The following is a 27884-nucleotide window of genomic DNA, read 5'->3' on the forward strand; positions in this document are numbered from 1 at the left end:
TTGACGATTGTGTTCAGTTATTAACACCACACTTTAAGAAGAATGTTAAGGCCTTGGAGAGGGTGCAGAGGAGATTTACGAGAATAGTACCAGGGATGAGAGTCTTCAGTTACATGGAGAGACTGAAGAAGCTGGGATTGTTTTCCCCAGAGCAGAGAAGGTGAGTAGAGACTTGATAGAGGTGTTCAAAATTCTGAATGGTTTTTGCCAGAGTAAGCAAGGAGATACTATTTCCAGTGGCAGGAGAGTCAGTAACCAGAGGACACAGATTGAAGATAATTGGCAAAAAACCAAAGGGAAGATGAGGAGAATGTTTATGTGGCAAGTTCTGATGATGTGGAATGTGCTGCCTGAAAGGGGGGAAGCTGATTCAACCTCCAAATGGGAATTTGATAAATACTTAATTAAAAAAATACAGGGCCATGGGGAAAGAGCAGGTGGGGGGGTGGGGGGCGGGGATAATTGAATGACTCTGTCAAAGAGCCGGCACAGGAACAATAGGCTGAATGGTCGCCTCTTGTGTTGCATCATTCTATCCCAGTGGCAGCTGAAGGTTACATAATGAGTTCTTACCATGTGATTAACTGCCGAGATAATCTGTGCAAAGATGACCTTGCTGGCTGCCTCCGACAACCGGCCCTCAGTGCTGATTTTGGTAAACAGTTCACCCCCACCGGCATATTCCATCACCAGGTGAAGTTTGGACAGGGTCTCGATCACTTCGTAGAGCCTGATGACATTGGGATGGTGGAGACGCTCCATACTGGAGATCTCCCGAGACAGGAGACGCTGGGTCTTCTGGTCCAGCTTTGTCTTGTCCAATATCTTGATGGCAACTTTTTCTGAAGAAAAAATAAACCAAGAAAGCAGGTGAGACCAGGTGCCAAAAATAACCAGATGTGCAAAGAAAATTCAATCAAAGATTGACACTTGGTAACTGAGAGACCTGGGATCCATTAGAGTGAAAAGCTTTATTAATACTGAGTTAGATGTACATTCAGTTCAGTAACGATAAGGGAGACTGGGTGGTTTACACCAGCTTTTCATCACTCAGACTCAGGTTCAAATCAAGCCCAGACTGATGAGATCTAAAGACTGCTCACTCTCTCTTTCTTGACTGAAGTGGTCTTATGGAAAATGTCACTTAGACACACTCAGTTTGTCTCCTACATGGGGTAAAGGTCTTCAATATAGAGGGAGCTTCACACTGTATCTAACCCTGTTCTGTACCTGTCCTGGGAGTGTTTGATGGGGACAGTGTACAGGGAGCTTTACTCTGTATCGAACCCCCGTTTTCTTTTTCTTTTTAAGGTGGCCATTACACGCCAGGCCCCTTTTATATTTTTCATGTCAAGGCCCCCTTGATATTTTCATATTTACAAAAATAACTTTATTAAAAACAGAAAAATAAACATAATCTCAAATTAAAATGCCATTCTCGGCGTCGACAATGCACTGCAGTTCCTGCGGTGCCCACCGGTCGCGGAAGGCCTCAAGTGTACCGGCGGACACCGCATGCTCCATCTCCAGGGACACCCGGACGCGAATGTAACCGCGGAAGAGTGGCAGGCAATCGGGGAGGACGGACCCCCCGACGGCCCGCAACCTGGACCTGTGAATTGCCACCTTGGCCAGGCCCAGGAGCAGAGCGACGAGGAGATCCTCCTCCTGGCCCACGCCCCTCCACTCTGGGTGCCCAAAGATCAGGAGCGTGGGACTGAAGTGCAGCCAGAACTTGAGGAGCAGCCCCTTCAGATACTCAAAGAGGGTCTGCAACCTCGCACACTCCGTATAAATGTGGAACACGGACTCGTCCTGGCCGCAGAAAGTACAGGTGGCCTGGGAGTCCGTGAACCTACTTAAAAGTCTATTGCACGGGACTGCCCTGTGCAACACCCTCCACCCCAGGTCCCCGATATAAAGGGGGAAGACTCCCGCGTAGAGAGACCTCCATCGGGGTTTCCCCTCGCCACCAGATGGCAACGCGAACGGCCAGGGCGTGTCCGGCCGGCTGACGAGGGCGAGGAAGTGGAGAGTGTGCAGGAGCAGCCCGTACAGGAAACCCCTCCACGCCGATTGGAATGGCACGGAGGGCATTTCCGAGAGGCGGCTCGGGTTGTGCGGGACCGGCTCCCGAGGAGGGGTTCGGGGCCTGGGTCCGATGAGCAGTTCCGGCCGAGCGGGGGTCAGCTTGGCCGGGAGCGCAGAGCGCTCCCGAACCCCCTCACCACCCGGAGTGAGGGGTGTCCCAGGGGCTTTGGCTACTCCTCCGCCCACCGGTCCGTCCCCGGAGTCGGCCGCCCGGACAGCCGAGGCACTCTCCTCCGCCGGCGGGGGAGCGCCCTGACTGGAGGCGACCATGTTCTAGACTGGGAAAAGAACCCGGTAAAAGACAGGCAACTCCCTCAGAGAGGCGCAGCTAACGGTCTCCGCCGGGAGCTGTGTGTCGTCTTGAAGGCAGTGACACCGGAGGAAAAAATACATGGCCAGCGCACACCATCTGGGAGGACACTCGACGTACAGGTATCTCTGCAGGGTCCGAAGGCGGAGAGTCGCAGCCTCGGTGCGGACGCACACCAGCGACTGGCCGCCCTCCTTGCAGGAGCAACAGGGTGGTGGTGATAGGAGATTTTAATTTTCCCAACATTGACTGGGATTCACTTCGTGTTAGAGGTCGAGATGGAGCAGAATTTGTAAGGAGCATCCAGGAGGGTTTTCTAGAGCAGTATGTAAATAGTCCAACTCGGGAAGGGGCCATACTGGACCTGGTGTTGGGGAATGAGCCCGGCCAGATGGTTGAAGTTTCAGTAGGGGACTACTTTGGGAATAGTGATCACAATTCCGTAAGTTTTAGAATACTCATGGACAAAGACGAGAGTGGTCCGAAAGGGAGAGTGCTAAATTGGGGGAAGGCCAACTATACCAAAATTCGGCAGGAGCTGGGGAATGTAGATTGGGAGCAGCTGTTTGAAGGTAAATCCACATTTGATATGTGGGAAGCTTTTAAAGAGAGGTTGATTAGCGTGCAGGAGAGACATGTTCCTGTGAAAATGAAGGATAGAAATGGCAAGATTAGGGAACCATGGATGACAGGTGAAATTATGAGACTAGCTAAGAGGAAAAAGGAAGCATACATAAGGTCTAGGCGGCTGAAGAAAGACGAAGCTTTGAAAGAATATCGGGATTGTAGGCGCAATCTGAAACGAGGAATTAAGAGCGCTAAAAGGGGTCATGAAATATCTTTAGCAAACAGGGTTAAGGAAAATCCCAAAGCCTTTTATTCATATATAAGGAGCAAGAGGGTAACTAGAGAAAGGATTGGCCCACTCAAGGACAAAGGAGGAAAGTTATGCGTGGAGTCAGAGAAAATGGGTGAGATTCTAAACGAGTACTTTGCATCGGTATTCACCGAGGAGAGGGACATGACGGATGTTGAGGTTAGGGACAGATGTTTGATTACTCTCGGTCAAGTCGGCATAAGGAGGGAGGAAGTGTTGGGTATTCTAAAAGGCATTAAGGTGGACAAGTCCCCAGGTCCGGATGGGATCTATCCCAGGTTACTGTGGGAAGCGAGAGAGGAAATAGCTGGGGCCTTAGCAGATATCTTTGCAACATCCTTAAACACGGATGAGGTCCCGGAGGACCTTGTTTAAGAAGGGTAGCAGGGATAATCCAGGTAATTATAGACCGGTGAGCCTGACGTCAGTGGTAGGGAAGCTGCTGGAGAAGATACTGAGGGATAGGAACTATTCCCATTTGGAAGAAAATGGGCTTATCAGTGATAGGCAACATGGTTTTGTGCAGGGAAGGTCATGTCTTACCAACTTAATAGAATTCTTTGAGGAAGTGACAAAGTTGCTTGATGAGGGAAGGGCTGTAGATGTCATATATATGGACTTCAGTAAGGCGTTTGATAAGATTCCCCATGGTAAACTGATGGAGAAAGTGAAGGCGCATGGGGTCCAAGGTGTACTAGCTAGATGGATAAAGAACTGGCTGGGCAACAGGAGACAGAGAGTAGCAGTGGAAGGGAGTTTCTCAAAATGGAGACGTGTAACCAGTGGTGTTCCACAGGGATCCGTGCTGGGACCACTGTTGTTTGTGATATAGACTAGATTAGATTAGAGATACAGCACTGAAACAGGCCCTTCGGCCCACCGAGTCTGTGCCGAACATCAACCACCCATTTATACTAATCCTACACTAATCCCATATTCCTACCAAACATCCCCACCTGTCCCTATATTTCCCTACCACCTACCTATATACATAAATGATTTGGAGGAAAGTCTAGGTGGTCTGATTAGCAAGTTTGCAGACGACACTAAGATTGGTGGAGTAGCAGATAATGAAGGGGACTGTCAGAGAATACGGCAGAATATAGATAGATTGGAGAGTTGGGCAGAGAAATGGCAGATGGAGTTCAATCAGGGCAAATGCGAGGTGATGCATTTTGGCAGATCCAATTCAAGAGTGAACTATACAGTAAATGGAAAAGTCCTGGGGAAAATTGATGTACAGAGAGATTTGGGTGTTCAAGTCCATTGTTCCCTGAAGGTGGCAACACAGGTCAATAGAGTGGTCAAGAAGGCATACGGCATGCTTTCCTTCATCGGACGGGGTATTGAGTACAAGAGTTGGCAGGTCATGTTACAGTTGTATAGGACTTTGGTTCGGCCACATTTGGAATACTGCGTGCAGTTCTGGTCGCCACATTACCAAAAGGATGTGGATGCTTTGGAGAGGGTGCAGAGGAGGTTCACCAGGATGTCGCCTGGTATGGAGGGCGCTAGCTATGAAGAGAGGTTGAGTAGATTAGGATTATTTTCATTAGAAAGACGGAGGTTGAGGGGGGACCTGATTGAGGTGTACAAAATCATGAGAGGTATAGACAGGGTGGATAGCAAGAAGCTTTTTCCCAGAGTGCGGGATTCAATTGCAAGGGGACACAAGTTCAAAGTGAAAGGGGAAAAGTTTAGGGGGGAATATGTGTGGAAAGTTCTTTACGCAGAGGGTGGTGGGTGCCTGGAACGCGTTGCCAGCGGAGGTGGTAGACGCGGGCATGATGGCGTCTTTTAAGATGTATCTAGACAGATACATGAATGGGCAGGAAGTAAAGAGATACAGACCCTTAGAAAATGGGCGACAGGTTTAGATAGAGGTTCTGGATCAGCGCAGGCTTGAAGGGCCGAAGGGCCTGTTCCTGTGCTGTAATTTTCTTTGTTCTTTGTTCCTCGATCGGGAGACCCAGTGTTTCCTCTTGCCCCAGAAGAAATCGATGAGTTTCTTCTGGATCTAGGTGGCAAATGCAGGGGGCGGGGCCAAAGTGACCAACCGGTACCACAGCATGGAGGCCACCAGTTGGTTTATGACCAGCGCTTGGCCCTGCAGGAAAGCACTCGGAGCAGTCCTGTCCAGCGCCCCAGCAGAGTGGTGACTTTCGCCTCCAACTCCTGCCAGTTTCCCGGCCAGGCTTCCTCAGCGGGGCTAAGGTGAACTCCCAGATAGAGGAGGTGCATGGTGCTCCACGCAAAAGGCGTCATCTCCTCCAGCAGGGGGTCCACCCGCCACTGACCCACCAGGAGTCCGGAACATTTCTCCCAATTGATCCTAGCGTAAGACGCGGCAGAAAAGGTCTGCTGGCAGTCGCGCATCCTCCGCAAGGCAACGGGATCTGTGACCGCGAGGAGCACGTCGTCGGCGTAAGCCGAGAGGACGACCCGCATGGCCGGCTCGCGCAGAGCAAATCCCGTCAACCTCTGCAAAGCAGGCACAGGGAGGGCTCCACGCAGATGGTGTACAATTGGCCGGACATGGGGCATCCCTGACGCACGCCTCTCCCAAAGCGAAGGGGCGCCATCAAGGACCCGTTAACCTTGACCAGACACTCTGCGGCGGCGTATAAAAGTCAGACCCGGGCCACGAAATGGGGCCCGAGTCTGAAAGCGCGCAGAGTCCCGAAAAGGTATTCGTGATCCACCCTGTCGAACGCCTTCTCCTGATCGAGGGAGATAAAGGCGACCGACTGACCAGTCCTCTGGGAAAGATGGATCAGGTCCCGGACCAGGTGGATGTTGTCCTGGATGGACCGGCCCGGGACCGTGTAGGACTGGTCGGGGTGGATCATGTGGGCCAGCACGGAGCCCAGGCGGGTAGACATAGCCCGGGCAAAGATCGTATAATCCGTGCTGAAGAGGGAGACCGGACGCCAGTTTTTAAGCAGGCGGAGATCGCCCCTCTTCGGCAGCAGGACGATGACCGCCCTGCGCCACGAGGGGGGCATCTCCCCGGTCGCCAGGCTTTCCCCAGGACCTGCGCGTAATCGTCCCCCAGGACGTCCCTGAACGCTCTGAGGAACTCCACGGTCAGCCCGTCCAGCCCTGGGGATTTGCCCCTCGTGAGCTGGTGGAGGGCGCCAGTCAGCTCCGCCAACGTGAGCGGAGCCTCTAATCCTTTGGCGCCCTCCAGGCTGATCTGTGGCAGGTCCTCCCACAAAACTCTGTGCGCGTCCTCGCTGGACGGATCCGGAGAGAACAACGCACTGTAATAAGTACGGACCAGGAGGCCCATTCCCTCTGGATCCTTTATGGAGGATCCGTCGTCAGCCAGCAGCTCGATGAGCTGCTTACGGACCCCGCGCCATTTTTCCAGCGAGTAGAAGAAGGGTGAGGCGCGATCCAAATCTTCCAGGATCTGGATCCGCGACCTCACGTACGCGCCTCGGGACCCTATGAGCTGCAGGTCCCTCAGCGCGCCCTTCTTCTCTTTGTACGCCTGCCACAGGGCCGGGTCCACGACGGCATGACTGAGGCGGGACTCCAAGTTGAGCACCTCCGCCTCTAAGCGCCCGATCTCGGCTTCCCACCTCTTGGTCGACCCCTTCGCGTACTCCTGACAGAAGACGTGATGTGAGTCTTGCCCACATCCCATCATAGCCTCAAGGAGGGAAAGCCCCCCCTGCTTCCTTCTCCAGTCGGTCCAGAATCGACAGAACGAGTCCCGGAATCGCTCGTCCTCTAGCAGCCTGTTGTTAAAGTGCCAGTACGCGGACCCCGCCCGCGTGCGGAGCGGAGTGAACTCCGCCCACACCAGGCGGTGGTCCGAGCACGGCACCAGCCGCATGGAGGCCGCTGAGACGCGGGAGACGTACGCCTGCGCAAAGTAGAGGCGGTCGATTCGGGACCCTCCTCCTCCAAACCTCCACGTGAAGGCGCTGGAGTCGGGATGGAGATTCCGCCAGACGTCCACCAAGTTGAGGGAGCTGATCAGTCCCCTCAACTTCTCCACCGATGCTTGGCCGCGCTGGGGACCGGAGCGATCCCCCACCTCGAGGGTGCAGTTAAAATCCCCCACCCCGACGATGATGCATTCGCCGCTATCGATGGAACTCAAGAGAGCGGACACTTCTTCAAAGAAGCGCGCTTGCAACGTGCCGGGCCTGGGCGCGTACACATTCACAAAGTGGAGCGGCACGCTACCCAGGCGAACGGCGAGGTGGAGCTAGCGGCCCGGGACCAGCTCCTTGACCCCCAAGATCTCCGGCTGAAAGGTCGGGGCCAACAAGATAGCCACCCCACTAGAAATAGGGGTGAGGTGACTCATGTAGACCCCACCCTGCCAATCCAGGAGCCGTGGCTTCGTCTTCCGGAATGGTGTGGGTTTCCTGCAGAAAGCTCACCGTGTATCTCCCTTCCCTGAGGACTGAGAGATTGTGAAATCTGCGGTGAGACCCCCTGCTGCCGTTGATGTTGAGGCTGGCTATGGTTATCTTCATGTCAAAGGTACTTAAAACCCGTCACCAACACCTCACTGTGAGGAGGGAGCGGATGTGCACCTGGACCTCCACTCCCCCAGCAACCCATTGAGGAACACATTAAAACGGCACCTCTCAACCAGTTTCACGCCCGTGCCCTCGCCCGCTTTCTTGAGGGTGGCACGGACGGACTGAATGATCAGCGCCAGACTCGACCAACGGCCGAGGGCCAGCTGAACTTTATTGCGGCAACCCCTGCAAGCTGCGAGGAAATCCCGGAGTTCCACCATGGGGATGAGAGGAGACTCGGCGGGAGGCACGAGGGACTCCACGACCTCACTGGTGATGGAATCAAGGTCATCCTCCGTGCCTCACACCGAGTCCCCATCCTCCTCGAGGTCGTCACCGCCAGCGGTCGACACACCTACCACACACTGTGGGACGGACATCCCGACCGCGCCAGCTGGTCCCGCCTCCGTCACAATCCCACCTCCAGGATCGATGGCGGAGGAGTCGTCTCTGGGTTCTACTGTAAAACTAGAGCCTGTGGGTGCCAGCGATTCAGGACCCTCCTCCACCTCCGTCCCCAGGCCAATGAGCGGCCCGGGGGAGACGGAAGTTCCCAACTCCGGAAATCCAGCCAGAGCCAAGACCGGAGGCGAAGAGAGGAGGCTATCTCCCGCTCCACCAGCGCCCACAGGCCCAGCAGATGGGGCAGCATTTTCGGTTAGAACCGGGTCGGGTGTCTCTTGGTTATGAGTGGATTCTGGCTGGGAGGGCCAACACTTTGGGGCCTCGCCCTCCCCTCCACTCCACTCAGGGCACCCGACCCAGTGGCAGAATGGGCTGCGCCCCCAGGCTCCCCCACCACAAGCAGGCCTCCACTTACTCCTCCAGGAGGGGCCTCATGTACAGGGGCCTCCCGCTCCCCTCCATCCTGAGGAATAGGGAGCTCCTGCCCAGACTTTGCAGCCTTGATGTTGGTGGTGGTAGGGGGAACCTGGGGACCCGAAATAGGAGACAGCTCCCCTCCAACAGATGGGCCCTGCACCTCAGGGCCCTGTGTTACCTCTGTGGAGGGGTGCCTTCTCTTTTTCCCACTTGGGCACAGAGGCTCAGAGACCTCCATGTCATCAGAGGCCTCCACCTCCGCACCCTCCATTTTTTTAGTTACTCTGGGCCTGAGCCCAGCCTTGGGACAGGTGGATTCCCTGGGAGCGGGCCTTGGGCTGAGCCCAGGCTCAGGTTGTGTCACGGCGTCCAGGGGACGAGCCTCTCGGTGTTTACTTTTCCTCCGCGCCTTCCTTCCACTCGGACGGGCACTCCCCTCCCCGCCGGAGGCTGTGAAAACCACAGCCTCCAGAACCAATTGAATGGTGTCTGGTGGAGGTGTAGCGGGATGGGAGGAGGTGCAGCGGCGCCACCCTGGGCTGCCGAGGTTGAGTTGGCAGCCGGGAGGTTATGGCAGTTCTTACGAACATGCCCCACCCCCTTGCAGACATGGCACCGTGCCTCGTTCAAGGTCCAGAAGACGCGGTTGGCCGTCCCCTGGAACTCTACATTGAAACCCACAGCAATGTGGTTAACTCTTACATGCCCTCTGAAATGGCCTAGCAAGCCACTCGGTTGTATCCAATCTCTACAAAGTCTATAAAAAGGAATGAAACCGGACGGACCACCCGGCATCGACTTAGGCACCGGAAACGACAACGGCAAACCCAGCCCTGTCGACCCTGCAAAGTCCTCCTTACTAACATCTGGGGGCTTGTGCCAAAATTGGGAGAGCTGTCCCACAGACTAGTCAAGCAACAACCTGACAGTCATACTCACAGAATCATACCTTACAGACAATGTGCCAGACACTGCCATCACCATTCCCGGGTATGTCCTGTCTCACCGGCAGGACAGACCCACCAGAGGTGGTGGCACAGTGGTATACAGTAGGGAGGGAGTTGCCCTGGGAGCCCTCAACATCGACTCCAGACTCCAAGAAGTCTCATGGCATCAGGTCAAACATGGGCAAGGTAACCTCTTACTGATTACCACCTACCGCCCTCCCTCAGCTGATGAGTCAGTACTCCTCCATGTTGAACACCACTTGGAGGAAGCACTGAGGGTGGCAAGGGCACAAAATGTACTCTGAGTGTGGGACTTCAATGTCCATCACCAAGAGTGGCTCGCGACACCACTACTGACCGAGCTGGCCGAGTCCTAAAGGACATAGCTGCTAGACTGGGTCTGCGGCAGGTGGTGGGGGAGCCAACACAAGGGAAAAACATACTTGACCTCGTCCTCACCAATCTGCCTGCCGCAGATGCTTCTGTCCATGACAGTATTGGTAGGAGTGACCACTGCACAGTCCTTGTGGAGACGAAATCCCGCCTTCACATTGAGGATACCGTCCATCGTGTTGTGTGGCACTATCACCGTGCTAAATGGGATAGATTTTGAACAGATCTATCAATGCAAAACTGGACATCCATGAAGCACTGTGGGCCATCAGCAGCAGCAGAATTGTACTCAAACACAATCTGTAACCTCATGGCCCGGCATATCCCCCACTCCACCATTACCATCAAGCCAGGAGACCAACCCTGGTTCAATGAAGAGTACAGGAGGGCATGCCAGGAGCAGCACCAGGCATACATCAAAATGAGGTGTCAACCTGGTGAAGCTACAACACAGGACTATCTGCGTGCCAAACTGCGTAAGCAGCATGCAATAGACAGAGCTAAGCGATCCCATAACCAACAGATCAGATCTAAGCTCTGCAGTCCTGCCACATCCAGTCATGAATGGTGGTGAACAATTAAACAACTAACTGGAGGAGGTGGCTCCACAAATATCCCCATCCTCAATGATGGGGGAGCCCAGCACATCAGTGCGAAAGATAAGGCTGAAGCATTTGCAACAATCTTCAGCCAGAAGTGCCGAGTTGATGATCCATCTCGGCCTCCTCCTGAAGTCCCCAGCATCACAGATGCCAGACTTCAGCCAATTCGATTCACTCCGCGTGATATCAAGAAACGACTGAAGGCACTGGATACTGCAAAAGCTATGGGCCCTGACAATATTCCGGCAATAGTACTGAAGACCTGTGCTCCAGAACTTGCTGCGTCCCTAGCCAAGCTGTTCCAGTACAGCTACAACACTGGCATCTACCCTGCAATGTGGAAAATTGCCCAGGTATGTCCTGTACACAAAAAGCAGGACAGGTCCAACCCAGCCAATTACCGCCCCATCAGTCTACTCTCAATCATCAGTAAAGTGATGGAAGGTGTCATCAACAGTGCCATCAAGCGGCACTTGCTTAGCAATAACCTGCTCAGTGACGCTCAGTTTGGGTTCCGCCAGGGTCACTCAGCACCTGACCTCATTACAGCCTTGGTTCAAAGATGGACAAAAGGGCTGAACTCAAGAGGTGAGGTGAGAGTGACTGCCCTTGACATCAAGGCAGTGTTTTACCGAGTATGGCATCAAGGAGCCCTAGCAAAACTGAGGTCAATAGGATTCAGGGGGAAAACCCTCCGATGGCTGGAGTCATACCGAGCGCAAAGGAAGATGGTTGTGGTTGTTGGAGGTCAATCATCTGAGCTCCAGGACATCACTGCAGGAGTTCCTCAGGGTAGTGTCCTAGGCCCAACCATCTTCAGCTGCTTCATCAATGACCTTCCTTGAATCATAAGGTCAGAAGTGGGGATGTTCGCTGATGGTTGCACAACATTCAGCACCATTCGCAACTCCTCAGATACTGAAGCAGTCCGTGTAGAAATGCAGCAAGACCTAGACAATATCCAGGCTTGGACTGATAAGTGGCAAGTAACATTCGCGCCACACAAGTGCCAGGCAATGACCAACAAGAGAGAATCCAGCCATCTCCCCTTGACATTCAACAGCATTATCATTGCTGAATCCCCCACTATCAACATCCTAGGGGCTACCATTGACCAGAAACTGAACTGGAGTAGCCATATAAATACCATGGCTACAAGAGCAGGTCAGAGGCTAGGAATCCTGAGGCGAGTAACTCACCTCCTGACTCCCCAAAGTCTGTCCACTATCTACAAGGCACAAGTCAGGAGTGTGATGGAATACCCGCCACTTGCCTGGATGGGTGCAGCTCCAACAACACTCAAGAAGCTCGACACCATCCAGGACAAAGCAGCCCGCTTGATTGGCTCCCCATTTACAAACATTCACTCCCTCCACCACTGACGCACAGTGGCAGCAGTGTGTACCATCTACAAGATGCACTGCAGCAATGCATCAAAGCTCCTTTGACAGCAGCTTCCAAACCCGCGACCTCTGCCAACTAGAAGGACAAGGGCAGCAAATACATGGGAACACCACCACCTGCAAGTTCCCCTCCAAGTCACACACCATCCTGACTTGGAACTATATCGCCGTTCCTTCACTGTTGCTGGGTCAAAATCCTGGAACTCCCTTCCTAACAGCACTGTGGGTATACCTACCCCAAATGGACTGCAGCGGTTCAAGAAGGCAGCTCACCACCACCTTCTCAAGGGCAATTAAGGATGGGCAATAAATGCTGGCCTTGCAGCGATGCCCACATCCCATGAATGAATTAAAAAAAAATGGCCATTTGTGATCTCCTCCCGCGCCAGCTGCATGAATAGCTGGTGATGGAAAGAGTACACATGCCGAAGGCTGTTCTCCCGAAGACCGAGTGGGACTGGGTTGAGCCCCGTCTTTACCTCCCCCAGATGGTGCAGGTGGGGAAGGAAGAACTCACCACGAATGAAGGGCGCGACATTAGATAAAATGACCCTATGCACAGTGGCCTCCAGGGGGTCCACTGGCAGAAAGGTCCCGCCCACGGTGAGCCCCTTGCTCAGAGCCAGGGACACCACCCGCTCGGTCTTCAGGAAAAACACCGCCTTCCCGTACATTTTTGAGGCAGCAACAATGGCCGAAAGGCCGACAACCTCGGCCATTGCCTTTACGCATGCTTCAATTGACATGTTTGGGTGGACGTAGCTCTTAACCCCATGCTTTAATGTTATTAATGCAAACGGTGTCGGGGCAACAGGTGCAGCTGCAGCAGCCGCAGCAGCATATGTATGGGAGGACCCCGCCACCGGCGAAGAGGGGCTTGCCATGGTGTTGCAGAGCTACGCCCACCCCCAAGAAACAAAGCACACAACAGTTTCCCCTTCAACTCAAGCAATATGATTGGGGGGGGTGGGGAGGATGGGAGTAGAGGAGTATAGGTCTGAAAGGACAAGGAGAGGAGAGGATAGGTGGCCGAGTGATGGAAGGGAGAGAACAGCTGCAAGGATGTTACACTTCAATTGGTGGTTGGAGCACCTTGCTGCAGAGTCTACAGTCCAGCCTTTCAGTTAGGGGAGGGCTCTTCGCCCGGGTCGGCTAAAGCTGCCCGGTTCTCTCCCTTTTCTGCTCTTGTATAAAGGTAGTCTTCAGCCGGGCAGCTCCAGCCGTCCTGAGCAACACAGTTGTGGGGGGGGGGGGTGGAAGGGAGCCCCGTTTGTGCAAGATGGCAGATAAACACAAGAGCAAGTACAAGGGCTCCCTATAGAATTTGGCAGCCCCACCCCTGGATCTTCCGGTGCCTCCTCCCTCCGCCCAGTCCAAACAACCAACAGTTCTCTGGTGCTCCAACACCCACCTCTCCAAAATGACTTGCAGGTCTTCCTAGTCTTGCAAAAGTTCCACAATAAATGCAGCTGTCTCCATTCTACAGTCACCTCTCTACAGTAACTCCACTCTGCTCTCTCCTCTCCAGTAACTCCACTCCAGTTGCAGTTGCAGCAACACAGGTGCAGCTGCTCTCCCTGACTGTAGGCAGGAAGCGCTTCCCAAATTGCCCAGCCAATCCCAGTGCTGTACCTGTCCTGGGAGTATTTGATGGGGACAGTGCAGAGGGAGCTTTACTCTGTATCTAACCCCCCTTTTTTTTTTTCTTTTTTTTTCCTTTTTTTTTCTTTTTTTTTTATAACCCCATTTTTTTTTCCAAGTGGCCTTCATACCCCAGGCCCATTTTATATATTCTATGTCGAGGGGGCCTTTATTCCTCAGGCCCCCTTTATAAACATACTTATATTTTTTTAAATAACTTTATTAAAACCAGATAAATATCAAAAAACTCAAATTAAAATGCCATTCTCGGCGTCAATGATGCACTCCAGTCCCTGCGGTGCCCACTGGTCACGGAAGGCCTCAAGCGTACCGGCGGGCACCGCATGCTCCTTCTCCAGGGACACCCGGGCGCGAACGTAACCGCGGAAGAGGGGCAGGCAATTGGGGAGGACGGACCCCCCGACGGACCGCAGCCTGGACCTGTGAATTGCCACCTTGGCCAGGCCCAAGAGCAGTCTGACGAGGAGATCCTCCTCCCGGCCCATGCCCCTCCGCACCGGGTGCCCAAAGATCAGGAGCGTGGGACTGAAGTGCAGCCAGAACTTGAGGAGCAGCCCCTTCAGATACTCAAATAGGGGCTGCAACCTCGCACACTCCGTATATATGTGGAACATGGATTCGTTCAGGCCACAGAAAGTACAGGCAGCCTGGGAGTCCGTGAACCTACTTAAAGTCTATTGCACGGGACTGCCCTGTGCAACACCCTCCACCCCAGGTCCCCGGTGTAAAGGGGGAAGACTCCCGCATAGAGAGACCTCCATCGGGGTTTCCCCTCGCCGCCAGATGGCAACGCGGACCGCCAGGGCGTGTCCGGCCTGCTGACGAGGGCGACGAATTGGAGAGTGTGCAGGAGCAGCCCGTACAGGAAACCCCTCCGCACCGATTGGAAGGACACGGAGGGTATTTCCGAGAGGCGGCTCAGGTTGTGCGGGACCGGCTCCCGAGGAGGGTTTCGGGGCCTGGGTCCGATGAGCATTCCCGAGCCCACTTGCCACCCGCAGTGAGGGTCGTCCCGGGGGTTTCGGCTACTCCTCCGCCCGCCGGACCGTCCCCAGAGTCGGCCACCCGGGCAGCCGAGGTGCTCTCCTCCGCCGGCGGGGGAGCGCCCTGACTGGAGGCGACCATGTTCCAGACTCGGAATAGATCCCGGTAAAAGACAGGCAACTCCCTCAGAGAGGCGCGGCTAACGGACTCCACCGGGAGCTGCGTGTCGTCTTGAAGGCAGTGACACTGGCGGAAAAAATACGTCGCCAGCGCACACCATCTGGGAGGTCACTCGACGTACAGGTATCTCTGCAGGGTCCGAAGGCGGAGAGTCGCAGCCTGGGTGCGGACGCACACCAGCGACTGGCTGTCCTCCTCAATCGGGAGACTCAGGACGGCGGCAGAGACCCAGTGTTTCTTCTTGCCCCAGAAGAAATCGACGAGTTTCTTCTGGATCTTGTTGGCAAATGCAGGGGGCGGGGCCAAAGTGACCAACCGGTACCACAACATGGAGGCCACCAGTTGGTTTATGACCAGCGCTCGGCCCCTGTAGGAAAGCACTCGGAGCAGTCCTGTCCAGCGCCCCAGCCGAGCGGTGACTTTCGTCTCCAACTCCTGCCAGTTTGCCGGCCAGGGTTCCTCAGCGGGGCTAAGGTGGACTCCCAGATAGAGGAGGTGCGTGGTGCTCCACGCAAAAGGTGTCATCTCCTCCGGCAGGGAGTCCACCCGCCACTGACCCACCAGGAGTCCGGAACATTTCTCCCAATTGATCCTCGCGGAGGACGTGGCAGAAAAGGTCTGCTGGCAGTCGCGCATCCTCCGCAAGTCAAAGGGATCTGTGACCGCGAGGAGCACGTCGTCGGCGTAAGCTGAGAGGATGACCGGCATGGCCGGCTCGCGCAGAGCCAATCCCGTCAACCTCCCGCGAAGCAGGCGCAGGAACAGCTCCACGCAGATGGTATACAATTGGCCGGAGATGGGGCATCCCTGACGCACTCCTCTCCCAAAGCGAAGGGGCACCGTCAAGGACCCGTTAACTTTGACTAGGCACTCTGCGGCGGCGTATAAAAGTCGGACCCGGGCCACAAAATGCGGCCCGAGTCCGAAAGCGCACAAAGTCCCGAAAAGGTATTCGTGATCCACCCTGTCGAACGCCTTCTCCTGATCGAGGGAGAGAAAGGCGACCGACTGACCAGTCCTCTGAGAAAGATGGATCAGGTCCCGGACCAGGTGGATGTTGTCCTGGATGGACCGGCCCGGGACCGTGTAGGACTGGTCGGGGTGGATCATGTGGGCCAGCACGGAGCCCAGGCGAGTAGACAGAGCCCGGGCAAAGATCGTATAATCCGTGCTGAAAAGGGAGACCGGACGCCAGTTTTTAAGCAGGCGGAGATCGCCCCTCTTCGGCAGCAGGACGATGACCGCCCTTCACCACGAGGGGGGCATCTGCCCGGTCGCCAGGCTTTCCCCCAGGACCCACGTGTAATCGTCCCCCAGGACGTCCCAGAACGCCCTGAGGAACTCCACGGTCAACCCATCCAGCCTTGGGGATTTGCCCCTTGAGAGCTGGTGGAGGGCGCCAGTCAGCTCCGCCAACGTGAGCGGAGCCTCCAATCCTTCGGCTGACCTGCGGCAAGTCCTCCCACAAAACTCTGCGCGCATCCTCACTGGACGGATCCGGAGAGAACAACGCACTGTAATAAGTACGGACCAGGAGGCCCATTCCCTCCGGATCCGTGATGCAGGATCCGTAGTCGGCCAGCAGCTCGACAAGCTGCTTACGGACACCCCGCCATTTGTCCAGCGAGTAGAAGGGTGAGGCGTGGTCCAAATCTTGCAGGATCTTCCAGTTAAAATCCCCCCCGATGATGATGCACTCGCTGCTAGCGATGGAGCTCAAGAGAGCGGACACTTCTTCAAAGAAGCGCGCTTGCAACGCGCCGGGCCTGGGCGCGTACACGTTCACAAAGTGGAGCAGCACGCTACCCAGGCAAACGGCGAGGAGGAGCAAATGGCCCGGCACTAGCTCCTTGACCCCCAAGATCTCCGGCTGAAAAGTCGGGGCCAACAAGGTAGCCACCCCACGAGAAATAAGGGTGAGGTGACTCATGTAGACCCCACCCTGCCACTCCAGGAGCCAGGTGGCTTCCTGTCCCAGAACGGTGTGGGTTTCCTGCAGAAAGCTCACCATGTATCTCCCTTCCCTAAGGACTGAAAGATTGTGAAATCTGCGGTGAGACCCCCTGCCGCCGTTGATGTTGAGGCTGGCTATGGTTATCTTCATGTCAAAGGTACTTAAAACCCGTCACCAACACCTCACTGTGAGGAGGGAGTGGAAGTGCACCTGGCCCTCCACTCCCCCAGCAACCCATTGAGGAACACATTAAAACGGCGCCTCTCAACCAGTTTCACGCCTGCGCGCTGCCCGCTATCTTAAGGGCGGCACGGACGGACTGGATGATCAGCGCCAGATTCGACCAACGGCTGAGGGCCAGCTGAACTTTATTGCGGCAACCCCTGCAAACCGCAAGGAAATCCCGGAGTTCCGACGTGGAGAGGAGATTCGGTGGGAGGCACGAGGGACTCCACCACCTCACTGGCGATGGAATCAAGGTCATCCTCCGTGCCCCACACCGAATCCCCATCCTCCTCCGGGTCATCACCGCCAGCGGCCGACACATCTACCACACACTGTGGGGCGGATGTCTCGGCCGCGCCAGCTGGTCCTGCCTCCGTCATGATCCCACCCCCAGGATCGATGGCGGAGGGGTCCTCTCTGGGTTCTACTGTGAAACTGGAGCCTGTGGGCACCAGCAGTTCAGGACCCCCCTCCACCTCCGTCCCCAGGCCAATGAGTGGTCCAGGGGAGACAGAAGTTCCTGACTCCGGAAATCCAGCCGGAGCCGAGACCGGAGGCGGAGAGAGGGAGCCATCTCCTGCTCCGCCAGCACCCACAGGCCCAGCAGATGGGGCAGCATTCTCAGTTATAACCGGGTCGGGTGTCTCCTGGTTGGTGGTGGACTCCGGCTGGGAGGGCCGACCCTCTGGGGCCTCGCCCTCCCCTTCACTCAGGGCACCTGACCCAGTAGCAGTGGCAGAATGGGCGGCGTCCCCAGGCTCCCCCACCACAAGCAGGGCCCCACTTACTCCTTCAGGAGGGGCCTCAAGTACCGGGGCCGTCCCCTCCCCTCCATCCTGAGGAATAGGGTGCTCCTGCCCGGACTTTGTAGCCTTGGTGGTGGCGGTAGGGGAAACCTGGGGACCCGAAACAGGAGACAGCTCCCCTCCAACAGATGGGCCCTGCGCCTCAGGGCCCCTCGTTACCTCTGTGGAGGGGTGCCTTCTCCTCTTTTTCCCACTAGGGCGCAGAAGCTCAGAGACCTCCATGTCATCAGAGGCCTCCGCCTACGCACCCTCCTTCTTTTTAGTCCCCCTGGGCCTGAGCCCAGCCCTGGGACAGATGGATTCCGTGAGAACGGGCTTTGGGCTGAGCTCAGGCTCGGGTTGTTTCAATGTGTCCAGGGGACGCGCCTCTTGATGTTTCTTTTGCCTCCGCGTCTTCCTTCCACTCGGACGGGAACTCCCCTCCCCACTGGAGGCTGTGAAAACCACAGCCTCCGGAACTGACTGAGTAGTGTCTGTTGGATGTGTTGGGGGAGTCGGAGGACCCTGGGCCGCTGAGGTGGAGCTGACAGCCGGGAGGTTGGGGCAGTTCTTACGAACATGCCCCACCCCCTTGCAGACGTGGCACCGCGCCCCGTCCGAGGTCCAAAAGACGCGATAGGCCGTCCCCTGGAACTCCACATTAAATTGGCCTTCCGAGTCCTCCTCCCGCGCCAGCTGCATAAATACCTGGCGGCGGAAGGAGTAGACATGTTGGAGGCTGTGTTCCCGAAGACCAAGCCGGACTGGGGTGATCCCCGACCTCACCTCCCCCTTGTGGTGCAGGTGGGGAAGGAGGAGCTCACTGGGAATAAAGGGCGGGACGTTTGATAACATTATCCGCTGCGCAGTGGCCCCCAGAGGGTCCACCGGCAGGAAAGTCCAACCCACAGTGAGCCTTTCATTCAGGGCCAGGGACATGGTCCGCTTGGCCTTCAGGAAGAACACAGCCTGCCCGTACATTTTTGAGGCTGCCACAATGGCCGAGGGGCCGACAACCTCGGCCATTGCCTTTACGCAGGCCTCTATAGACATATTGGGGTGGGGGTAGCTCTTTACCCCATGGCTTGAAGTAATGAATTTAAAAGGTGACGGGGTCACACGGGCAGCCACAGAGGCTACAGCCGCATAGGTATGAGAAGGCCCCGCCACCGGTGATAATGGGCTTGCCATGGCTCAAGAGCCAAACCCACCCCCAAATTGCAGGCAAGCAAACAAACAAACAAACAAACCAACTAGGAGGTTTGGGAAGAGGCTGAGGGTACACAGGAAAGGGGAAAGACAGGCTGCAAGCGATGACTTTGCTTTTTTTCTCCTTAAAGGGTGGTACTCAGAGCACTGTAAACACTCCTGGTCTTCCGGTCTTCTGGTTGTGGGAGGGGTCTTCACCTGGGTCAGCCGAAAGCTGCCCAGGCTCTAGTTCGATCCTTATGTCTCTATTAGCCAGGCAGCTTCAGCTGACTCAGGCTGGGCAATTGGGGTGGGGAGGGAGCTTCCCTGCAACTTTAGTGCAACTGCACCAGCTCCCTGCAGAATTGTATAGCCCCCACCCCTTGTTCTTCTGGCCTCTTCCACCTCCCACAACAGTCCAAATGAAATAAGAGTCTGGTGCTCAACACCCACCTCGAAATACAGGCTTATTCCAAATTCTTTCCTCTGCAGCAAAAGTTGTTGAAAGGTTTTTGCAGTTCCCTCCTCAGCACTCCCTCTCCAGCAGCACCTCCAGCAACTGACTGCAGCACTGTCAGCTGCACCTCGTTGAATCACTCAGCATTCCCAATCACAGAGGAGCCAATCCCTGTTTTTTTTTTAAGGTGATTGTTGTTCAAGTTTTCCCTCTGCTTGGTTGTAACTGCTCAGTGTAACTCCTCTCTCCATCTCTGCAACTGCCACCAGCACTGTCAGCTGAGGCTCGTTGCTGCAATCAGCACTCAGCACCTCCAATCAAGCAACAGCCAATCCCGTGCTGTATCTGTCCTGGGAGTGTTTGATGGGGACAGTGTAGAGGGAGCTTTACTCTGTATCTATCCCGTGCTGTGCCTGTCCTGGGAGTGTTTGATGGGGACAGTGTAGAGGGAGCTTTACTCTGTATCTAACCCTGTGCTGTACCTGTCCTGGGAGAATTTTGACGCCCGTTCTGCACTGTGATACATTCAAGAAATAAAGAGGACAGAGCTATGCCCACACTCCCTCACTCAAGAGCTGTTCCTCGATATCTCACTCTTCATCACTCCCTTTCTTGCCTCCTAATGTATCGAAATGTCATGTATCTAACCTTCCTCCTCTTTAGCACATTCTTGTCCAGTATGTCAGTGTTGGCTCAGTTGGTAGCCCTCTTATTTCTGAGTTAAAATGATTGTGGGTTCAAGTCCCACTCCAGAGACTTGAGAATAAAATCCACGCTGAGGGAGTGCTGCACTGTCAATGATGCCATGTTTCTGATGAGACCTTCAATAGAGAATCAGCTTCCCTTTCAGGTGAGCATACAAGATTCTATGGTATGACTCATAGAAGAGTAGGTCACTATCTCCTCACCTTCTACAGTCTTGTCTTCCTCCAGTCTATTGGCTTTTAAAACCCAATCTTTGAGTGACCCAATCACTACTTCCTGATTATGTTATTATCTCTCCTATTGTTTTCCACTTCACATTGTGGGCTTTGCCCTGGTTTATTTCATTTTTAAAATAACACATATTGAGTCCATGGTTTTCCAATAAGCCATAACTCGGCCAAAACCACTCTCAGCCAGTAACCAAGAGCCACACCAAAGAGTGCTGGCAATGAAGCTCCTTTTCCCTCCAGCTTGTAATCTGACAACTTGGTTATAGCTTATCATAGAATCATGCAGCACTGGAGGAGGCCATTCAGCCCATCATGCCTATCACTGTAGGAGTTCCTCAGGGTAGTATCCTAGCCCCAATCATTTTCAGCTGCTTCATCAATGACCTTCCCTCCATCATAAGGTCAGAAGTGGGGATGTTCACTGATGATTGCACAATGTTCAGTACCATTCACGACTCCTCAGATACTGAAGCAGTCCATGTAGAAATGCAGCAAGACATGAACAATATCCAGGCTTGGGCTGATAAGTGGCAAGTAACATTCGCGCCACACAAGTGCCAGGCAATGGCCATCTCCAACAAGAGAGAATCTAATCATCTCCTTGACATTCAATGGCATTACCATCGCTGAATCCTCCACTATCAACATCCTAGGGGCTACCATTGACCAGAAACTGAACTGGACCACCCATATAAATACTGTGGTTATAAGAGCAAATCAGAGGCTAGGAATTCTGCAGCAAGTAACTCACCTCCTGACTCCCCAAAGCCTGTCCACCATCTACAAGGCACAAGTCAGGAGTGTGATGGAATACTCTCCACTTGCCTGGATGGGTGCAGCTCCAACAACACTCAAGAAGCTCAACATCATCCAGGACTAAGCAGCCTGCTTGATTGGCACCCCATCCACAAACATTCACTCCCTCCACCACCGACACACAGTGGCAGCAGTGTGTACCACCTACAAGATACACTGCAGCAACGCACCAAGGTTCCTTAGACAGCACCTTCCAAACCCGCGATCTCTACCATCTCGAAGGACAAGAGCAGCAGATACATGGGAACACCACCACCTGCAAGTTCCCCTCCAAGTCACACACCATCCTGACTTGGAACTATATCACCATTCCTTCACTGTCGCTGGGTCAAAATCCTGGAACTCCCTTCCTAACAGCTCTGTGGGTGTACCTACCCCAAATGGACTGCAGCAGTTCAAGAAGGCAGCTCACCACCACCTTCTCAAGGGCAATTAGGGATGGGTAATAAATGCTGGCCGAGCCAGCGATGCCCACATCCCATGAATGAATAAAAAAAGAGGGGTGGTACTGCTGATGTAGTTGGGGGACTGCAAGGGCATCTCAAAATGGAGGTGCCTTCTAAAGACTTCAGAAAGTTGTAAAAATAAGTGTGGCTCCAGCTGCCAGACCAGCAGTGTGGAGGGGGAACCTGTCGCAGGATGTCCTGTGGCTGCAGCGGTGGCCCTCTGACATCCGCTGCTCGGAGGGAGGGGGCAGGGGGAATTAAAGGAGGCCCCGCTGGCCCTTGGTCTGCCACCGGGAGCCGCCTCCAGACACCTGCCAGGCTTTAGCCTCAGCAGGACGAGGGGGGAGTGGAGGGGTCTGTCTGCCATCAGGAAGATCCCGGCGGTGTCACCGCTGCCAGGTTCGTACATTAATTGATCTTAACGGCGAGTAGCTGATGTCGATCTGACTCCGCTCCCAATATGAGCATTCGGAGGTGGGAACACATTGGATAGACAACCCAGGCACAACTTTCAAAAATTCCCTGCCCTCCCACCACCAAAGCTGCTTTGTGCAGCTGATAAAATTCCACCCTGAGTGTCAAGATATTAGTGTAGGGTGTCAGCTATGGCTCAGTTGGTGTAAGTTTGCTGGTGGTTACAGGTTCAAACCCTCCTGTTGGCTTTGAGTACAATGTCCAGGCTGACATTCACAGTGCAGTACTGAGGGGGAGGTGCTGCCCGCTCGGTGAGATGTAAACTGAAACCCCATCTACCCTCTCAGCTGGATATAAAAGATCCCATGGCACTATTTTGAAGACGATCAGGGGTATTTTTCCTCGTACAAAGGCTAAATACTGCAGATGGCAGAAATCTGACATTCGAACAGATGAAAGGTCATCGACCTGAAATGTTAACTCTGTTCCTCTCTGCACAGATGCTGCCTGACCTGCTGAGTATTTTCTGTTTTATTTGAGTTTACCCGGTGCCTTGGCCAATATATATCCCTTAAGCAACATCATTAAAACAGATTATTTGGTCATTGTCTCATTGCTGTTTGTGGGAGCTTGCTGTGCATAAATTGACTGCTGTATTTCCAACATTACAACAGTGACTACACTTCAGAAATACTTTATTGGCACTTTAGGACATCCCAAGGGTCACCACTTGCTGTCATCAGATAGTTCACCAGCAGGATGGGGGCAGTACATAGAAAACACCCTCTGTCCTTACTTGGAATTATCTCGCTGTTCCTTCACTGTCACTGGATCCTGGAACTCCCTCCCTAACAGCACTGTGGGTGCGCCCACACAACATGGACTGTGGCAGTTTAAGAAGGCAGCTCACCACCACCTTCTCAAGGGCAATTAGGGATGGGCAACAAATGCTGGACTTGCCAGCAATGCCCACATCCCATGAATGAATAAGAAAAAACACAGGAGTGGAAACCCTTGGCTTATTTTCCCTTTCCCTTACTCCAGGGGACGTTGTGGGACAGTCTATTGCCCATTTTATCGGCCTGACTGACATCGGCTAACTCAGCATCGAGCAGGGGCTGAATCCGAAAACCTCTGACCCAGGTGGATCAATGCTACAACAGATCACGGCTTCTCCCAATTGTCTACAGCTACTATGGACTTGTTTGAAGGTTGTTGAAAGCATGAGCTGTGCTTTTGGTGCCTCCAGACTTGACTAGTCCAACACACTCCTGGCCGGCCTCCCATATTCTACCCTCCATAAACTTGAGCTCATCCAAATCTCTGGTCCCCGGGTCCTAACTTGCAGCAAGACCCATTCACCCATTGCCCCTGTGCTCGCTGACCGCCATTGGCTCCTGGTCCAGAAATGCCTCGATTTTAAATTCCTCATCTTTGTTTTCAAATTCCCTCCCTATCTGTAATTCCTCCACCCCCACAACCCTCCAAGATATCTGAGCACCTCCAATTCTGGCCTCTTGAGAATCCTTAATTTTCATTGCTCCACCATTGGTGGCCACCATTGCTCCACCATTGGCTGTGCCTTCAGATGTCTGGGCCCTAAGCTCTGGAATTCCCTCCCTACACCTCTCCACCTCTTTACCCATCTCTCCTCCTTTAAGACACTCCTCAAAACCAACCTCTTTAACCAAACTTTTGGTCGCCTGTCCTAATATCACCTTATGCGGCTCAGTGTTAAATTGTTGCATAATATCATTCCTGTGTAATACCTTGGGATGTTTTGACAATGCTAAAGGTGCTATATAAATGCAAGTTTCTGTTGTTGTCACTCTGAGAAAATAAATAGGCGGCAAGCAATTCACACATTGACGATACAGAGAAGCCCGATCCCGGTCCGAAGCCCGATCCCGCTCGCTCTTTGTACCTTTCGTCAGCAAGTGGACACTAAGTTTGACCTGCGAGAAGTTGCCGCTGCCAATCTCGCCTCGCATGCGGTAGAATCCAATCCTCTTCCCCAGCGTCACCTCCTTGATGGTCCGCTCGTCATGCGCCATCTCGTGAGACAGCCTCTCCAGTGGGGTCAGCCTGCGCGGCTGCCCGTCCTCATCCTCCTCGTAGACCTGTGCCCGCGCACAGTCCTCTGCGCTGCTCTCTCGGCTCCACCGGGTGTAGCAGTGGTGGACCATGGTGCCGCCATTGGCATAGACTGCAGTCATAGTCTGGGAAGGGCTCCACGACTTCTTTGTGGTTGGGTTCGGCTTTCCTTTCTCTTCCTACATTGCTCTTGGATTCCGGCCGTGGCTCAGTGGGTCACACTCTCGTCGCTGTGTCTGAAAATTGTGGGTTCAATTCTCACTCCAGAACCTTGAGCACAAAGTCTGGGCTGACACTCCCAAGTCAGTACCGAGGGAATTCTGCACTGTCAAAGGTGCCATCTTTCAAATGAGATGTTAAACCGAGGCCCTGTCTGCCTTCTCAGATGGATGAAAAAGATCCCATGGCCGCTTATTTGAAGAAGATGAGGGGAGTTCTCCCCGGTGTTCTGGACAATAATTATCCCTCAACCAACATCACTTAGGAAAACAGATGATCCGATAATTGTCACATTGTGGTTTGTGGGATGTTGCTGTGCCCAAATTGTCTGCTGCGGTTCTACATTACAACAGTATTTCATTGGCTGTGAAATGCTTTGGAATGTCCTGAGGTTGTGAAAGGCGCTATAGAAATGCAAGTCTTTCTCAGCTGGAATTCAAGAGAGGTGTCTCCTGCACCTCAAAACTCTCAACCTTCTCCTGCCTCGTGGATTTCGAGTGAGATTATTCACTGCCTTGTAACAGCTACTCACATTAGAGAGTTATATACGGTAAAATCGGTGACGCACAGACCGCAGGTTGGAAGCAAGATGTATGTTTCCCCTTGGGTGAGTTGAAAGAATAATTCTTTTTCTCTGCAAACAGACTGGGCTTGGTTTCTTTTCATCTGATGGTAGGGTCTTTACTGGCGATTTGCCAGCAAGCTGCCACCTTCTCACTCAAAAAATGTTTTCTTCAGGCTTTCCCTTGTCAAATATTTATCAAAACACATGTCATTTCCCAACTTCTCCCAGGAAACCAGCATGTGGGAAGCTTGTGTACAACAAGGTAACTTTGTGCAGTAAAGTATCGTCAGGCTGCAAGTGGAGCTGTGTGTGTGTGGTTTAAAGCCCCTTCACTATTGGCCTCTCCCCTACCCTCAGCCTGGCGTTTCAACTTGATTCAATTCATCTGTCTGTCTGAGCCCCTGTCATGCCTCTTTGAGTGCTGTCAGCTCAGGTTGATAACTCTGAGCCACCTCCTAAATCCGGCCAGTAGCACTCTGAAGGATCGAGGGCAATCTATTCTCTCTTTGCAGGATAATGCACAGCAGATTCGGAGGTGGCAGAGAAGTTGGACTGGATGGGGAAAGGAGGAGGGTGTCTCTTCACGCTGGATTCGAAACCTTTTTGCAAACCAGGGTCTCTCAACTGATCCCTCAGAGGCGCTGGGAGCTGGAGAATCGTCAGCAGCTGTGCTGAAAAGTCAGGTGTGTCTCAGGAAATCAAACCTCTATTTCCCTGTCAGCTCTCTCTCTCTCTCTCTCCATCTCCTTTGTGTTGACGTTCCTTCAGATGCTGCTACAGTCTGAGAAGGTGTGATGGTGCTCTTTCACCCTGCAGGAATAAATTAGACCAATCTTAATCCAGACAAGCTTTTGACAGGATAATTATTTTCAGAACAAAGAATCACAAGAATTATACCAGGGACTCAAAGGGTTAAATTATAAGGACAGGCTGCATAAAGCTGGCCCATATTATGACAGTGATGACATTTCAAAGGTATTTAATTGGCTGTAAAGCGCTTTAGGGAAGCCCTGAGGTCGTGAAAGGCATTATAGAAACGCAAGTGAAAAGACACACATCATAGAGATTTCACGATGGGCTGAATGGCCTCCTTCTACACTGTAACAATTCTGTGATTCCAAACACCTAGGGTTATCGAGGCAGACAGACCATATAAAATGGCATCACCTCGCAAGAAACTACCACACTCGTCTTTCAGACACTTAAAAGGGAAGGCACAAGTTAGGAGTGTGATGGAATACTCTCCACTTGCCTGGATGGGTGCAGCTCCAACAACACTCAAGAAGCTCAACACCATCCAGGACAAAGCAGCTCATTTGATCGGCGCCCATCCACCACCTTCAACATTCACTCCCTCCGCCACCAACGCACCATGGCGGCTGTGTTTTCCATATACAACATACGGGCCGCCAAAGGTTTCGATTCCACCTGCCAATCCTGTGTGACTGACAGCTGCTGTCCAAGGCTTGGCTTTGGTTGACGGCAGGATGTCTGGTACTGGCCAATAGCTATTGGAGGAGGCGTGTAGCTTGGCTTTGATTAAACTGTAGGTCAGGTGGAGGGGGTACGGGGGGTTCTGTTTCTGACGGACAGCAGAGGCCTGTCTCTGGTTGGTCACTGTCTGTGCCTGACAGCAGGCTGCCCGGGAGGGGTGAGCACTGATTGGCGATTCTCGGCACAGGGGTGCTGGGAATGACCGCCCCTCTATTTTCAGGCAGCTCAGGGAGTGAGCGGAAATGGCTGCTGCGGAGGAGAGGGAGAGAGGCCGAGGGCAGAGCAGGAAGCGGGTCAGCAAACAGACAGAGGAGCGGGGTGCAGCGGCGCTGAGGGAGCACAGAGAAAGAGAGCCACACAGCCCTTTAAACCAGCACTGGCCCGGGGAGCAGAGGGAGAGAGATAGACACAGAGAGGCAGGGAGACAGAGGGGGGAGAGAGGAAGCAGTGGGGTGAGAGAGGGAGGACAAAGAGGAGGTAGAGAGAAATGGGGGAGAGAGAGACACAGAGCGGAGAGAGAGCGAGGGGGGGGGGGAAGGGACACAGAGGGGGGAGAGAGAGATGGACACAGAGAGGGGAGAGAGAGGGGAGAGAGATGGACACAGAGAGGGAGAGAGAGATGGGGAGAGAAAGAGATCAAGATCACTCCGGTCAGATGGACATCTATCCGAATACTCTGTACCGCTACATCATGTGTGTGGGCAGACATAGATTACTTGTGCAAGCAAAAACAATGCCAGGTATCTCACTAAATCAGTGTTCAACATAGTGATGAGAAAGTAAATCAATAAATTATTCTTCTCATTTAAAGCTTGTTCACAAAAATGCAAATTTTTTGTTGTTTTGATTAATAGTAAGAAAAACTTAAAAAGCCTTTATTATCTTTCAGAAATGTTCTCACCGGCCCCCACGTAGGACTTAATGCAGATAGGGTGAACACCGTTGATCTACAAGATGCACTGCAGCAACTCTCCAAGGCTCCTTAGACAGCACCTTCCAAACCCGCGACCTCTATCACCCAGAAGGACAAAGGCAGCAGTTGCTAAGCCACACTCCATCCTGACTTGGAACTATATCGCCGTTCCTTCACTGTCACTGGGTCAAAATCCTGGAACTCCCTTCCTAACAGCACTGTGGGTGTACCTACCCCACACGGACTGCAGCGGTTCAAGGAGGCAGCTCACCACCACCTTCTCGGGCTATTAAGGATGGGCAATAAATACTGGCCTTGCCAGTGAAACTCACATCTCATTAATCGAAATAAAAGGAATATATATTTCATTACATCTGATTTTATGACAAATGGAATTGTGTAACATTTGCTTTCCCATTTTTCCCTGAGCTGTACACAGTTTTTGTTTTATATGAATGGCTGAAAGCACTGGATATATTGACGGATGTTTTTGTGAATGGAAAGCGGTTTCCACTGGTGTTCTACAAGGCTCAGTGTTGGGTCCCTTGCTGTTTGTGGTATATA

The 27884-nt window shown here is 53.4% G+C and overlaps 1 protein-coding gene and 1 long non-coding RNA gene across 5 annotated transcripts in view; one reads left to right on the forward strand and one right to left on the reverse strand.

The window, feature by feature from the left end:
* LOC137368905 (uncharacterized) lies at nucleotides 1–27691 on the forward strand. 2 transcript variants are annotated; one of them, XR_010974835.1, is made up of 3 exons: nucleotides 1–160; nucleotides 25426–25596; nucleotides 27297–27691. It is a non-coding gene; the product is annotated as an uncharacterized lncRNA (long non-coding RNA). The 2 variants fall into 2 exon arrangements; XR_010974836.1 differs by lacking the exon at nucleotides 25426–25596.
* Nucleotides 1–27884, reverse strand: part of LOC137368904 (serine/threonine-protein kinase NIM1-like) — a 105124-nt gene that overhangs the window by 10681 nt on the left and 66559 nt on the right. For all 3 annotated transcript variants that reach the window (XM_068029179.1, XM_068029181.1, XM_068029182.1), the window contains exons 2-3: nucleotides 23960–25723; nucleotides 574–842 (exon numbers count right to left, since the gene is read on the reverse strand). In XM_068029179.1, coding sequence (XP_067885280.1) covers nucleotides 574–842; nucleotides 23960–24251 — 561 coding nt within the window. In that variant the 5' untranslated portion in view covers nucleotides 24252–25723. The remainder of the gene's footprint in view (nucleotides 1–573; nucleotides 843–23959; nucleotides 25724–27884) is intronic.

The sequence above is a fragment of the Heterodontus francisci genome, chromosome 4, assembly GCF_036365525.1.
Source record: "Heterodontus francisci isolate sHetFra1 chromosome 4, sHetFra1.hap1, whole genome shotgun sequence".
Lineage (NCBI taxonomy): Eukaryota > Metazoa > Chordata > Chondrichthyes > Heterodontiformes > Heterodontidae > Heterodontus > Heterodontus francisci.